Below are 14,155 nucleotides of genomic sequence, written 5' to 3' on the forward strand. Positions count from 1 at the left end.
ACTATGAAAACTGCCATTCAAGTCCGTTCACTCCAAATGAAACTTGACAGAAACCTGAGTTTTGAGATGAAAAAAGTATCGTAAATTGAAAATGCCTAAACTAACTGCATCACAGCCTAATGATTCCCAATATCGTCCATCCAATTCCATCCGAGTGTCTTTCATCCATCGCAAGGTCCTGTCAAATACGCGACCGCATCTCGACGAGCTTCCAATAGCGAGGTGCCAAAGCAGTGCGAATCTTCTTGCCGTAGATAATCATGGGCACAAAGAGGGAACCAATGGCGAATGCAATACAGCCACAAATGATGAACATGTTGGTGAGACCCATAGTTGTCATCCAAGGAACAATGGCAAATGTGACGCCAACAGAGACGGCGTTTCGCAGGAAAGCAATGCCGATGAAGGCCTCGGCGACGAGCTCACGATAAGTATCGATGATGAGAGTGAAGGTGATGTCACCGTTGGCACCGAGTCCAAAAGCAAAGAATGCTCCTCCAAGAGAGGGATAGATCCAGTGCATGCCCTAAAGAATGTTAGTGAAAGGTACTAAGATCAAGGAGGTCAACTTACGCGAGCAGCTGTAGCGCCAAACATGATGATTCCACCAGCCATGAAAATTGTAGGAATCACAAGAGGATACAGTCGCATCTCAGGCTCATAGATACCTCCATTGCGTCGTGCAAGTCTAACAACAGTCCAGTCTGCAAGTGGTCCTCCGTAGATACTTCCAAAGATGTTGCCAACAAACGGACCCAGAGCCATGTATCCGATACCAGCAGTAGTAAAGTTATAGGGAGGAGCTGAGAAGACAATGGAGATGATTTGCATGAAGATGACAAGCCAGCAGACTCCAGAAGCAAATTGCAGTGCAGTGAACATGACGTGGGGAAGGGTGATGACATGGAAGGGCATCATGAACAAGCGAGGAAGAGATTCGCTCGTCGTGGTGGTCAAACGCATGCACTGACGGTACGAGTTCATGGGAATGGTAGGATCGGTATGAGTAGCGACCGTGACAAGATCACTGCCGACCTTGTTCTTGGAGTCGATGTCTTTCTCGGTAGGGTTGTGCTCTGAGCCAGCGTCATCGTTATCTGCCTCGCCGACCGAGACAGGAATGTACTTTGTCTCCTCAAAGGCAAAGATGAAGACGACGAAGAGAATGGTGAGGCAGATGGACAAGGTGTAGTAAGACCAGCGCCAGCCTTGGTTGGCAGCTTGTGTGCCAGAGGCCATGGGGGTCAGAAATGAACCAACCATGACGGCGGTGAAGTAGACAGCATTAGCAGATCCACGATGATGGACAAAGAAGAGGTCCGAGATCTACACCATTAGCAAACGGCCTGAATATCAAGGGCACAGGACTTACTGTCATCTGAACAGCGGTTTCGTTGATAGCACCGCCGAGACCGGTGATGACCATGGTGATGATCAACTCAGGATAGCTCTCCATTCTCGAAGTCCACCACGAGACACCAGCAAGAACAGCAGTAGAAATGATGTACGCAGAGCGACGTCCATACTTGATAGAGAGGGGGATGAAGAACAGACAACCCATAGCTAGACCAGCTAGCTGTGCGGACTGGGCATTGGTCAATTGCTGAATGCTAACGCCCATGTCAACAGTCATCTGCTGCCAAAAGACAGTCTGGATCGAGACATTGGTGAAGGCAGCGACCGTGACGGCGATCGACAGGCCAAAGTTGAAGAGCTTTCGCCATGTAGGCCAATTCTACAGCATGTCAGTCAAACATTCAGTCATAAATTTAGGGCGGAAATGCTTACGAGAGGCTCATTGGGATCCTTGGAGGGCGTTGGCTGAAGAACGAAGCGCGACGCGTCGGTAGCTGACTCTGCTGCAAATCAATCAGCAAAATTGTCATTGACACGAGAGATTATGGTGTTTTACCCAAAATCAGGCGGGCCTCTCCCGGGATGGGGACGCGATCGGTGGAGGTCATGATGGGACTTGGGCTCGCTTGAAGAATTGAGATGGGGAAGAAAGTGGAGGTTTTTTGCTACTGAACTGAATCGTACGATGAGAGGCAAGCACAGGGACTATATATCCCCTTTCAAATCTCAGCCCAGTCCGTGATATCAGAAAGGTAATGTAGGTAGTGTACAGCCACCAACATGCAATGCACGGAGTCTTGTTCTGCACGAGACGAACTTGATACGGTGGCCGTCGGCCGTTGTCTCTGCAAACTCAATGTCGGCAGTGCGTGTCAACACTGAGTACGGGGTATAGGGGGTCAAGGGTCAGTGTGCGATTAGCTCAATCTCCTGCTATCTCAATCCCTGTCCTGCAAATCACGAGCAGAGGCCCTCTCCCCGCATTCTCTACTGTTCCCACATACGAGAAAAGTAAACTTGTGTGGCGATAACAAATATTCCCGCCCGTGGGATGATCTAAGCCGTTTTAGGGAGATACACGCGCGGCGCCTCTTTCACCCCTTTTCGTCTATAAACTTCGATCCCCAGCCCCGCAGAGTTAGAATATCGCCTCCTTTCGTACACCCAACAATATCCCTGAGCCCCCCCCCAACCCCAACCCAAGATCTAAGAAGATAGACAGAGAGACACACTATGGCCCGATCTCGTGGAGGCTGCCTGAACTGTAAAGCCCGCAAGCGAAAATGCGACCAGGCTCGCCCTGAGTGCCACGCTTGCTCCCAAAGGGGCATGAGGTGCCAGGGCTACTCGACTCCCCTCCGCTGGGTCAATGGCGTCGCTTCTAGAGGCAGATTTGCCGGCGCTTCTGTCCCCGACGCGTCATTGGTCGCGACTCAAGGGCCTGAGAGCAGTCAGGACCTCAATTCGATGGATTCCGAGACTTCCTCTGCTCCTAGGCACGATACGTCGAGTCCTGCGTCGGGCTCAATCTCGTCGTCTGCCTTTTCACCCCAGACCATTGGCGTGCCGTCAGCAGACGCGCAAGACCCGAGATTTCAGAGATGTATGCTGTCACCATCCATCCATTCATTCACTGCTCCTCATTTTGATACCGAGGTAGTTCATTGTAGTCGGTGCTAATTGTTTCGCTAGTCATGAACAATGGCCTCAATCGGCTGTACTCTACGGAAGCCAGCTCATGGATCAAGCCCTTCTTTGAGCAGATGGCTTATCAGAGCCCGGCGCTGGTCATGATCGCCGGTGCGATACAGCTCTACATGGACGATGGGAACCGCGGCATGTCTGTCAAGTCGATGGAATACACCGACCTGGCGCTGCAGACGTTCCGACAAGAGCTTTCCGCTCGGTATGAGCGAATGCACCTCGCGACAATATGCGCTGGCTTGCTAGTCTGTTCGCTCTGTGTACGTGTTCCCTTTCCTGCTTATTCCCGGCGTGGGCCTCGGAAATTAACACCGTGCAGCTACTGCAGACCCAACCGTGGACAATGTACCTCGAGCTCATTGTCGACGTCTACGACCTCAGGACCAAGCTCAGCACCGTTGGTCAAATTTCCAATGATCTCCATACCCAACATCTCCTCGAAGTTCTTGGTGTGATGGATCTTCCCTCCTGCGTCATCGGTCGAGTGAATCCTTCCATCGGCGTCTGGAAACTATTCCGTCGTCTTCAAGATGATCGCGACGAAGGCCGAGCGACCGGTGTAGAAGTCGTATCAGGTATTCCACGCTCTCTCCTCGATATCTTTGCTAGCATCTTGGACAACGATCCGGAGTATACCGAGACTCGCTTCTGGGACTGGCCTGGACAGGTGGGTGAGTCGCTGCAGTGCCACTACTGGGAATGCTGGCGCCTGGCAGGTATACTGGAAATCCGCCGTCGGCGAAGAATGGAGCGAAAGGCAAGAGGGCTCCCCGACCGAGAGGACGGCACGTCGAGCAAAGGCCCAGATACAGAGGTCGTCCTCTGCCGCCTCATCTCGTCAATAGATGCCCTACAAAAGGCCTTCGAAGAACCTCGCAACCAGCACCTCCTCGTCCACAATGGGCTTCCGTATGCAGTCGTCAACGCAGGTCTAGAAGTCCCCCTCCTCAAACAACATCCAACCTGGAAAGCAACACTCGACGATGTCAGGAAGTCGTTACTTGGCACAGATTCCTTTGATCTAATCAATACTATTTTCGAAATGCTTGATGAGGCGTGGGCGAACGGAACAAATACTTTTGACATTGAGAGCGCAGCACGCTCCAGGAATCTTGAACTTGCTATTTTTTAAAGGGTGTTGGGGATAATCGGCGCATATACACTCAAACTTATGACTCTCTTCTGTACTATGAACTACTATTTATCGCTTGAAATAAACGACGCAACTCGCTGGATGAGAGACTTCGTATACTCCGTGCTAGGCGCTGAGTAATCAACCGTGTAGAAAGACACAGACGCCTTGCCATTCTCAACAACGTATGTCTCACCAGGGAGAGCGCAATCACCATTGATGCAGGCGTTCACACCAGCGGCGTAAGGCTTAATGTTGGCCCAAGTAAACGTGCCCTTCTCTTTGTCGAGGACAGCTTCATTAACGTGAGCGTTTCCAGTGAATCGGGTCTGCACGAAATCCGGGTTCTGGTTCTTCTTGGTCAACACGGGGAGATTAACGTTGACTCCGTAGCCGAGTGGGAGAAGAGGACCGTTCTTTGGGGAGGTGGCGATGAAATTCTCAACGAATTTGACGGAGGCTTGAGCGGCCCATGTAGCAGGGTTGGTTTTGTTCTTAACTTCAAAGTAGGGAACCTCCTGGTTGCTTGCTGAGATCGCAATGGCAGGAATTCCTCGGTTGGTAGCGGCATATCTATACGTCGTCAGTTCGGACATCTGCATGGGATGGTTATTGCTTACGCTGCGCCTGCAGTTCCAGACAAGGTCCACACGAAGCCTCCCAAGTTGGTTCCGTAGTTAGGTCCAGTAACAACAAGATCAGGAACGCTAAAGTTGGCGAACTTGGGGAGGACGTAGTCCAGAGCGACGAAGGTGCAGGCAGCGGGCGTGCCGTTGTAGTACCAGATCTGGCTGTCCTTTGGATCGTGTCCAACCTACGTCATGTCAGAGGTCAATTCGAAGAGTGATGCTTGGAAAACGTACTGAAGGTGCACCCTTGGGAATCAAGTCATATTGCGATGGGGCAGTCAAGTTTCCTTCGGTGGTGAAGTCAGAAGTGCCACCTTTCCCACTCTGCTTTGTCGCAGGGGCTACAAGCCAAACTGCAGACATATTAGCATTGATATTCGGCATTACGGAGGGTGACTAACCGTTGTGACCCTTCTCCTTAAAAATTCGATACATCTCGCGCAAGTTCCCAGAACCGAATCCATCATCATTGCCCAGCAGAATATTCAATGCATTAGCACCCGAAGAGAGCAGAGCTGCTCCAGCGATGAAGGAAGACAGACGCATTGTCACAAAGGTCTAGGGTATGCTGTTGATGTAGTAACGCCGAGTGCCAGGACGAGAGAAGACGTGCCCCAAAACAATCAATTGAGCGATCTCGACGATCTTTTATCTAGACAAAGTCAACGGAGAGCGGCCATGTCCGTTATCGCATTGCCAAGCCTTCAAAAGTTCCCCTGTCTATCATTATAGTATCTATCGCTCGCGTGCTCTCCTTCCAAAAGTGGACAAGGTGAGGAGATGATGAATCTGGGTGCAGATACTACACTATCATTTCTTGTGGCATCTTGGGAGGGGATATGATAATCAGCTAGCCTAGCTTATCTATCGCTACGCGGGGTTGGGACCAACCATGTGATAGACAAGGCTACCCGGATATTACGGCGACAAAAGATCCTGGTTTCTCAGTAGAGGAACAATAATTGTCCGTCAAGGTTTGATATGCTTATTCGCTAGCTTGATTATGCTACAGAAGACTAAAGATGATGGCGCCAACACCAAGAAAGACAGAAGCCCCCAAACCTCCAACTCGCGATGCCAAGTTCTCATCGTCCTCTGGCTCTTCATCTTCCTCCGGCTCTTCGGCCTCCCCTTCCAGCTCCAACTGTGGCTTTCGACTACCCGGAATAACCTGATCCGGGGCAATACATATCAGCGTATTCTTTCCAGCACCCGGTGATGCTGAGAATAGCAACGGGATGGTCTGCTGAACCCTCAGATCATACGTATCAAAATCTTTGCGATCCTCATCACCGAAAATCCCAACCCCCAAGCCAATGTCAAAAGTTATGTAATCTTCCGGCAGATCAACATATGGCATCTTATCTACCGAACAACGCGCCGAGGAGAAATTTCGGGGGATGGCTGAGAAAATAGTTAGCGCATATAGTCATCGGAGATTGGTTCAGAAATACTTTGGCTGTGGCCAATGTACTCCTTGCATTCGTCGCTGAAGTCCAGAGACTGCAGACCCGGACATTTACGAGGACGCCCCGTGGCAGTATACGTGGCGTTCTCGAATTCCCTGATGCATTTCTCGCTAATGACGCCTTTGCACGAATGCTTTGCGTATGTTATGTTTTCAGGAGCATCAATATCTGGCGGATTCTCAGAGGTCCTGTTTGAAGCCTTCAACATGGATGAGCAGAGCCGTATATCTCTTCCGGCCGGATATCGCGGATCTGCAAGTGTTTTATGAACGCTTATAAAAACACCGACCTCTTGAAGGGTGTCGACATCTCCAAATACGATATTTGGTCCACGTCTGTCGGTTACAGAGGCGGTTATGTACCATGGCCGGTTTTGTCTGGCGAATCTGGCACGTGCTGTGCGCGTTGAGTTGTAGATCAAGTAGCCCTCATCAATGCGTCGGATATCGATAGGGCAGTCTTTGGGCAGCGAGGAGTTCTGCGCAAGACATATTCCAGTCAGGTGTAGGAAGATAACAGCGAATATCCGAAACATTTTGTGAATTTTGGTAATAACAATGAAATGGCGATGTTAAATCTGAGCATTGGGGAGCCCCCGTGAGAGGGGAATGGCAAGATACCTAGATATACCCTTCATACTTTTGGCCCTCATTTTATATGACTTCATTGCAGTCCTTGGCGTTTCCTGTTTAGCTGTGCCAAGCAGTCCTTTAAGCTTATTCGCTAGTCTGAGTATACTACAGCCTACAGAATATTGAAGATCATAACGCCAAAACCAAGGAAAACAGCCCCCAAACCTCTAACACGTGACGCAGTGTTCTCTTCCTTATCCTCATCCTCGGTTTCTTCTAGCTTCAGTTCGGGCTTTCGACTGCCTGGGACAACCTTATTGGGAGCAATACATATCATCTTCCCGTCACTGATATCGCCGCCCGATACCACCGCGAATATTGGAACGGTCTGCTGAACTCTCATATCATAAGAGTCGAAATCGTAGTCGGCACCACCATCCTCCCCAGACGAGAGAGAAACGCCATACGTCCAATAGCCGTCAGGAACATCGAGATGTGGTATGTCGTCGATTGTGCAATTCCCCGTGGAAATATTCAGCGGCTGGACTAAGCGGAAGAAAAGAATTAGCCATGTAGGCAGACGTCAGAGGAAGCTTCCAATTACATGACTGGTAGAAAGTAAGGTGTTTCTTGCATTCGTCGGTGAGGTTCAAAGCCGCGGGGATCGGACGGGCGTCACGATTACTTATCGTGAGAGTCGAATTCTCAACTTCCTCGATGCACGCGTCACTTATGACGCCTTTGCAGGACCCATCCGTATCGCCTGGGTTCTCAGAGCTGCTGTTGAGGCCTTGGAACGTGTATAAAGAGACCTCGATGGTCTCATTATCGATTGACTCAACAAGTGGTCGAGGCACGCTTATAAAACTGTTCATCCACTGTATGGAGCTCCTACCTGGGCGCTTTGGGTCGCGTTCGTCGGTTATAGCAGTGCTGATATACCATGGATCTTTCTGTCCCTTGAGCTTCAGTGGAAGGGTACCCGATGCGTTAAAGAAGACGTTGTTCCTGAACCAATCATCTACAAGAAACTCGCCGGGGCTGCAGTCTTCCGGTAATGAGAAGTTTTGGACGAGACATGTTCCCAATAGGAACAACCATGTAAGAGTGAGCGTTTTAAACATGCTGTTTGGTAAAGCAGTAGTTCTAGACTGATGATCAAAGTAAAGTCTTGCACCGTCGAGGGCGGGGATGACTTGATAAATGTCCTTCATGTGTTGGCCCCCAACTATTTGACTTCATTGCAATCCTTGGCGTTTGCCTACTTAGCCGGGCCAAGCAATCCTTTAAGCTTGCTCGCTAGCCTAGTTATACCACAGGTTATAGAAGACTGAAGATCATAACAACACCAACACTAAGGAAAACAGCCCCCAAACCTCTAACTTGCGACGCCAAGTTTTCATCTTCTTCATCTTCCAGTTTCGATTCAGGTTTCCGACTACCCGCAACAACCTGATTAGGGGCAATACACAGCAGCTTGCTTTCACTGCTATCATTACCCTTTGCTACCGACATCAACACAGGAATAGTTTTCTGAACTCTTCTATCGTATTGGTCGAAATCCTCACCATTGTAATCACCATCAAAGCCTGCCCAATTCCCACTAAAGGTCGTGTAATTAGCTGGAAGGTTGAGATGCGGCATCTCGTCGAGTGAACAGCGCGTCGCGGAAAAGTTCCGCACAATCTCTAAGAGGAAGAAAACAGTTAGTTAGTAACACAGCCGGACACCAGAGAAAGTTAATGCCTACCATTGCCGGCAAATACCTGATTCGTACATTCCTCGCTCAAGTTTGGTCTCAGTGAGGTAAAGTCCGGGCATTCTTGGCCGAGCGCAGGGACAGATAGGGTTGCATTCTCATATTCCTCGATACATTTCTCGCTTATGACCCCTCTGCACGAGTATTCCGCATTATCTGCATTGTCGGTGGTTTTGTTGATACTTGCCATCATATGCGAGCAGACCCGGATGTCTCTTCCATCTCGGCTTGTACCATATCCTCGCGGAACGCTAACAAAGACACTGAGCTCTTGACGTGAGTCTTGCCCAGAGTTTGCACCATTTATGAACTCGCCGTTTGGGGGGCGCACGTCCGTGACAGCGGCAGTTATATACCACGGTCTCGATTGTCCTTTAAATTTGTAGGACAGTGTGCGTGTCGAGTTGTAGACCAGGCGGTCCTCACTATCGCCGACACGCCGAAGTTCCGTAGGGCAGTTACTGAGCGACTGTGTCAAACATGCTCCTGATAGGTACAACAAGATGCCAGCGACAAATCTGCATCTGTACAGTTTGTACATTCTTAGTATCGATGGAAAACTAGTAGCACTACAGAACTGAAGATGCTGGAATAACTGAAATTATTGTCATCAGAGGGGAATGAATTACGCCTTAAATGCTCTTCGAGTTTTGGCCCCCAACTAAATGACTTCATCGCGATACCCGGAGTTTACCTGATTAAGAATCCTTCGCAATGCAAATCCCCTGCTCAGCGCGTTGTGAAAGCGCCAAGGCGGCGTAGGCTGGGCCAAGACGTGCTAATTGGTGATCATCGCTTAAAATCTCCGGTATTTTAAATGGATTGACGTGTTGGTCAAGGGAATGACGTATTACTATATAATAGCTTTAACGAATAGGAGCTTATGTGCTCGTTTAAGTCAATAAATATAGTTATTAGAAATTAATATTACATTTAAGTCTCTGGTTCGTGAATAAGAATTATAATGGGCATGGGCATAAGTATTGCTGTAGTCAATGGTCTTAATTGATACCCTTAGATTATTACATTCTGCTTGTAAACGAACCTCTGGAAGATATCCTTGATTGAATTAATTAGCACTGAATTGAGTGTAAGTAACTTTAGTACCACTCAAAGAGAAGGACTCTGTGGTAGTCGTCAGCTTCGATTCTGTTCGGCCAACAAGGGTATTTCCGAGGCTCGGCGGTTAGCAAAAGCCCGGGCGATATTTACATCGATGCCGTATAGTGGAGGTCGTTCACCTAGAGGTTGTCGGGTGCATAGAGAGGCGTTGAGAGAGGTTAAGCAGGTTGCGAGGACGGCAAAAGCCAAGAACTTTATTTCCTTCCTACTTTAGCCATAATCTACCACCTTAATGTATAAATACTAAACTGCTTCTTCCCTTCATTACCGGCATCCATTACCAGTATCCCTTAATCACTAACCCTCACAGAGAAGGACCTGGCGTAGATGGAATGGCACAAAAGCACCAGTATCAGTCCTCGTCAAGGTCATCAGGGCAGGCCAGCTATTCTGAGGCAAATCGCTCAAGTCAATGCCCAAGTTTGTAAAGGTCCAGCTTGGTGACAAAGTCTTGCCGTAGGAACCACCATCCATGTTGAAGTTCCACGTAAAGGGGTCACCCGTAGTATGTGAAACATGGAACGTGAACTGAAGACTAACGCCAACAAGTTCAGCGTTTTCGGGGAGTTCAATAGCAAACTGTTGCAATTTTGCTGCCTCAGCCGGGTTCACGAGCGTAAAGGCTCCTTGGCCTGTTATAGCTTCAAGCACAGGGTGAGTTCCTTGCTCGATGATATTTGGCTTGTCGAGATACTTCCAGTTCATGGCCTTAAATGAAATTGGCCCGAAGGTAAAGTCTGTGATCGGGTCTAATGGTTTATTGAAATCGACATTCTGAAGTAACGGGATTTTATTAGCCAATCTTTCGGAGTGTTGGAGCGACATAGATAACTTACGTCCCAGCCATAGCCTTGAAGGAAACTATAGGTTAATTTCCCTTCTCTGGCGCATTGAGGCAACGTCACTCGGCCCGGGTTTGGATTCTCATCCACTGTTGCAGTGCGAGGAATTGGAAGAGGAATCTGCGTCGACAAAGCAAGGGATGCCACTGTCCAGGCAGTTACGTAGTCTGCTTCCCATTCTACTATGGTGACTGAAGATTGAGCTGCACTTGAATCTGGACCTCCAGTAACAATGGGCTGAGGTCCGTCACTGGTAACCGGTATAGGATCACCAGTGCTAATAGGTAGCGTAGGACCTGTGGCGGCTTCACACAGTTGAGAGACGGTCTCTATCACTGTCTTAGTGGCATAGACAACGCTATCAATTGTAACAAAGCTGGTCTCTGTAAGTGAGACAGTAGCAGTGTCGTACTTGGATGTGACTCTGTGACTCGTAACAGTGCAGTCCTTGCCTGGAACGGTGACCGTCGACGTAATCGTACTCCAACTAGTCACAGGTTTAATCTGAATAAAAGAATTGAAATCAGCACTTGAGCCGTTTCTGTTCAATTGGTGTTTAACAACTTACAAGAGTAGATACTACTGTGGTCACTTCAGTTACTGTCTTGGTGCCGAGCACATGCACCTCCTCTATACAGACAGTGTGCGCACACAAGGCATTCGAAGGACATGCCGGCAGTGGCGAGGATGTAACAACAAACGATGGATAGGTGGCATAGTCTGTGGTGATAGAGGGCGACGAGATGGAAGACGCCATGCTGGAGACAACATATGTCAAGATAAAGATTAAGACACGCATCTTCAGTCTTTAGATGATAAGGATGGAAGAAAATATGAAAAATAATAGCAGCGGTTGGTGTGATGAAAGACGTCAGAACGTACTTATTATATAGTAATGAATACTTTACAACACTATCGCAGTCTCTACATTTCCCCACACAGTATTAATGAATAACTTACAAAAATAATGTTACTGTATGTTGCGTACGCATTGAGAAAGGGTTTGAGTATTGGGCCGAAGTTGAAGCACATCCAGCCATCCTTCCCATTGATTTCCTTGGGCTTCGGACTGGCCGGCCCGCGGGCCTGAGGTTGTTCAGCTTTGACCGTCAACAGCTGATTCCGTATCACTTGCAGGTGGCTGGCTGGATCAACTCTTTCGGTATAGAGGCAGAATAATTTCTTGCTAAATATTGAGGCCTTCAAAGCCACGGGTGGAAGTGTTACTTTGATTTTGTTTTGCCACTTTTTGTGACAAGAAAGAGTGCATGCAGGCTTCTGTAGTATCTAGTTGGACATTGGCTCGTGCATTGTAAGTACAGGCATTAGTCTTTAGCAGTAAGTTTGATCTAATCACTGCAAGACATAAGAATACCTTTAGCCGTCACGACGATCAGTGCAGTAGTGATGGAACCGTATTAGTCGTGAGGGGGTTGAGGCTTGCAGAACGTTTGTGGTTGTGATTTGTAGAAGCGTCTTGGAGAAGTCATTCTGGGCAGTTCTTTTGATATTACAAACGGTCTGTGCAGAGTCCTGAAGGAGCGAATGCCGAATACCCTACCTGTGCCCCACGAATATTGATTGATGCATACTCCCTTAGGATGTTGCAGGTCGAATTGACCAATGGTTCGTTCGAGATGCAAGAGTTTGATGTTCTTCACCTACCGGTGCTTACCGAGGTGGTATTGCAGATTTCAGCTACAAGTCCCATCAAACAGGTGAGTGAGACAATGTCAGGCGGGGAGTCGCGATGCCGCATTTGGAATTATCAGCCAGCCATTTGCGCTTTACCGCTCATGGGACTTTGGAATATTGTCACATTCACCTGTGCACCTGTTGACGGTGCATTAGCATGATATGATAGCTGCGTTCGTATCAAGGAGATCAATATCTAAGCAAGACATTATTGGGTATGAATCCAATAATTCATTCTACGGCCATACCGTGAATAGTAAGGATGCGCGATGCAGAGAGTCGTTCGTGTGAGCTGAGAACAGGGGTGAATCCCTGTCACGGTGAGTCAATTATGCAGCTTCGTCAAAGACGTAGCTGAGAGGGATGCATCTGTGCTTGGCGCTACAAGGTGTTGAGAAAGATACCTACTTCATCTCGTTCAGGTATGCAATGCAATCACATCATTCAGCAGCAGCCAAAGGTACTCAGATCGCCTATGCCAGGTATGCATCAATCAATTTCACTTAGAGGCAGTCAGATACTCAGTCATTCGTAGACCAATCTAGCCGCGAAAGCATTTCTAGTGGACACAATTGGATATATATAGCTAGGACATGCAAGCACCACATTTCCATTTTACACAAGCAAAGCCCAGAAAGAACAGTACATCTTTCTTTAGGTCGAATCCAACAAACCTATAATTGCAATGCGAATCTCCTTCGTCCTATTTATCACAATCCTATACGCAGCCAGTGATGGTAAGTTATGGCCATTGCCTACCAAACTCAACTCTGAGATTGACAATTGTAGGGCACGCGAGAGGTCCCGGTCTTGTCACGTTGCCCGAGAAGTGCAACTGCCCAGTCGGATCTACCTGCCCAGTGACCGACGGCTGCTATATACAGGGCAAGAAGGAAGCGGCTGCTGAAGCAGATCGCCGTTGTTCCGCTTCTGTAGAAGCAGCCAGGGCCGAAGAGCAGGCGAAATGCGACGCCAAAGTCTGGCAAGAGAAGACGAGCTGCGACAGCAAGTTGTCAGAAGCTGAAACTCGTTGTAATAACAAAGTATCGGAAGAGAAAAGCAGCTGCGATGCCAAGATATCGGAAGCAAAGACAAGCTGTGACAACAGGATCTCCCAAGCGGAGACCAGTTGTATCGGCAAGATCTCGGAAAAGGAGAATAGCTGCAACGCCAGGATTTCCGAAGAGAAAAGTAACTGCGACGCCAGACTTCGCACAGATACAGCAGCAAATGGCTGTGGAGTTGCCAAATGGGGGCAAGGGTGGTACGTCGTCAAGACTGGCGTGAACCTAGCCAACTGCCAGAACCTATGCAAAGCCGACCCCAAATGTCTGTCATTTAGCAACAATAAGTCGCCTAATGGCCCCCACGCTTGCTATCTCTATGATAAGGAGACTGCGCAGCTCACTCCCGGAAACTACAACAACTACGCTTGGGTCCAGTTTGACAAGCATTGCGGTCCGGTGCCAAACTATTCCTAGTGCTCCATCTGGGGGTCGAGGTCTGGGGACAAGGCTGGTATAACTTGGTTTCAGGACCGGCGTCAATCTGGCTAATTGCAAGAGTTTGTGTTTTGCAGACACCAGATGTCTCTCACATAGCACAATCAAGCTTAACACTGGTGCCTACATCAATTGTTATTGGACCTTTACGATAAGGAGACTGTATCTTGGTTCCTGGCCAGTGGGAAAATTGGATTCAGTATGATAAGCACGGTGGCTAGGTACCTTTGTAGTACATATCTATTAAATCCAGCTCGTGACATTTTGGTCGGCAGAATGACGTATTACTACATATCAGCTTTCACGAATAACTGTTAGTTGGCTACCTGTGACGAAATTGTCACAATTGGGGGCTATTATGCCTTGGACCTGC

The 14,155-nt window shown here is 48.5% G+C and overlaps 7 protein-coding genes; 2 read left to right on the plus strand and 5 right to left on the minus strand.

The window, feature by feature from the left end:
- Positions 1–181: 181 nt before the first annotated feature.
- FFUJ_02269 (putative HOL1-like protein) lies at positions 182–1,964 on the minus strand (the record flags this gene model as incomplete). XM_023573979.1 has 5 exons in its annotated part: positions 182–526; positions 574–1,326; positions 1,373–1,735; positions 1,789–1,859; positions 1,913–1,964. The coding sequence occupies 5 exons, from the start codon at positions 1,962–1,964 to the stop codon at positions 182–184; spliced, it is 1,584 nt and encodes a 527-aa protein (XP_023427415.1).
- Positions 1,965–2,589: 625 nt separating this feature from the next.
- On the plus strand, positions 2,590–4,192 carry FFUJ_02270 (uncharacterized protein; the record flags this gene model as incomplete). XM_023573980.1 has 3 exons in its annotated part: positions 2,590–2,959; positions 3,049–3,320; positions 3,380–4,192. The coding sequence occupies 3 exons, from the start codon at positions 2,590–2,592 to the stop codon at positions 4,190–4,192; spliced, it is 1,455 nt and encodes a 484-aa protein (XP_023427416.1).
- Positions 4,193–4,257: 65 nt separating this feature from the next.
- FFUJ_02271 (related to acid phosphatase precursor) lies at positions 4,258–5,367 on the minus strand (the record flags this gene model as incomplete). XM_023573981.1 has 4 exons in its annotated part: positions 4,258–4,765; positions 4,813–5,006; positions 5,056–5,162; positions 5,223–5,367. 4 exons carry the CDS (start codon positions 5,365–5,367, stop codon positions 4,258–4,260), a joined length of 954 nt encoding a protein of 317 aa, XP_023427417.1.
- A 460-nt stretch (positions 5,368–5,827) lies between these two features.
- FFUJ_02272 (uncharacterized protein) lies at positions 5,828–6,825 on the minus strand (the record flags this gene model as incomplete). XM_023573982.1 has 2 exons in its annotated part: positions 5,828–6,225; positions 6,276–6,825. The coding sequence occupies 2 exons, from the start codon at positions 6,823–6,825 to the stop codon at positions 5,828–5,830; spliced, it is 948 nt and encodes a 315-aa protein (XP_023427418.1).
- Positions 6,826–7,034: 209 nt separating this feature from the next.
- On the minus strand, positions 7,035–9,162 carry FFUJ_02273 (uncharacterized protein; the record flags this gene model as incomplete). XM_023573983.1 has 4 exons in its annotated part: positions 7,035–7,408; positions 7,467–8,090; positions 8,239–8,550; positions 8,613–9,162. 4 exons carry the CDS (start codon positions 9,160–9,162, stop codon positions 7,035–7,037), a joined length of 1,860 nt encoding a protein of 619 aa, XP_023427419.1.
- An 878-nt stretch (positions 9,163–10,040) lies between these two features.
- On the minus strand, positions 10,041–11,342 carry FFUJ_02274 (uncharacterized protein; the record flags this gene model as incomplete). XM_023573985.1 has 3 exons in its annotated part: positions 10,041–10,517; positions 10,580–11,089; positions 11,154–11,342. The coding sequence occupies 3 exons, from the start codon at positions 11,340–11,342 to the stop codon at positions 10,041–10,043; spliced, it is 1,176 nt and encodes a 391-aa protein (XP_023427420.1).
- A 1,623-nt stretch (positions 11,343–12,965) lies between these two features.
- FFUJ_02275 (uncharacterized protein) lies at positions 12,966–13,761 on the plus strand (the record flags this gene model as incomplete). XM_023573986.1 has 2 exons in its annotated part: positions 12,966–13,017; positions 13,070–13,761. 2 exons carry the CDS (start codon positions 12,966–12,968, stop codon positions 13,759–13,761), a joined length of 744 nt encoding a protein of 247 aa, XP_023427421.1.
- Positions 13,762–14,155: the final 394 nt, after the last annotated feature.

This window comes from Fusarium fujikuroi, chromosome FFUJ_chr03 (genome assembly GCF_900079805.1).
Source record: "Fusarium fujikuroi IMI 58289 draft genome, chromosome FFUJ_chr03".
In the NCBI taxonomy this organism is placed as follows: Eukaryota; Fungi; Ascomycota; class Sordariomycetes; order Hypocreales; family Nectriaceae; genus Fusarium; species Fusarium fujikuroi.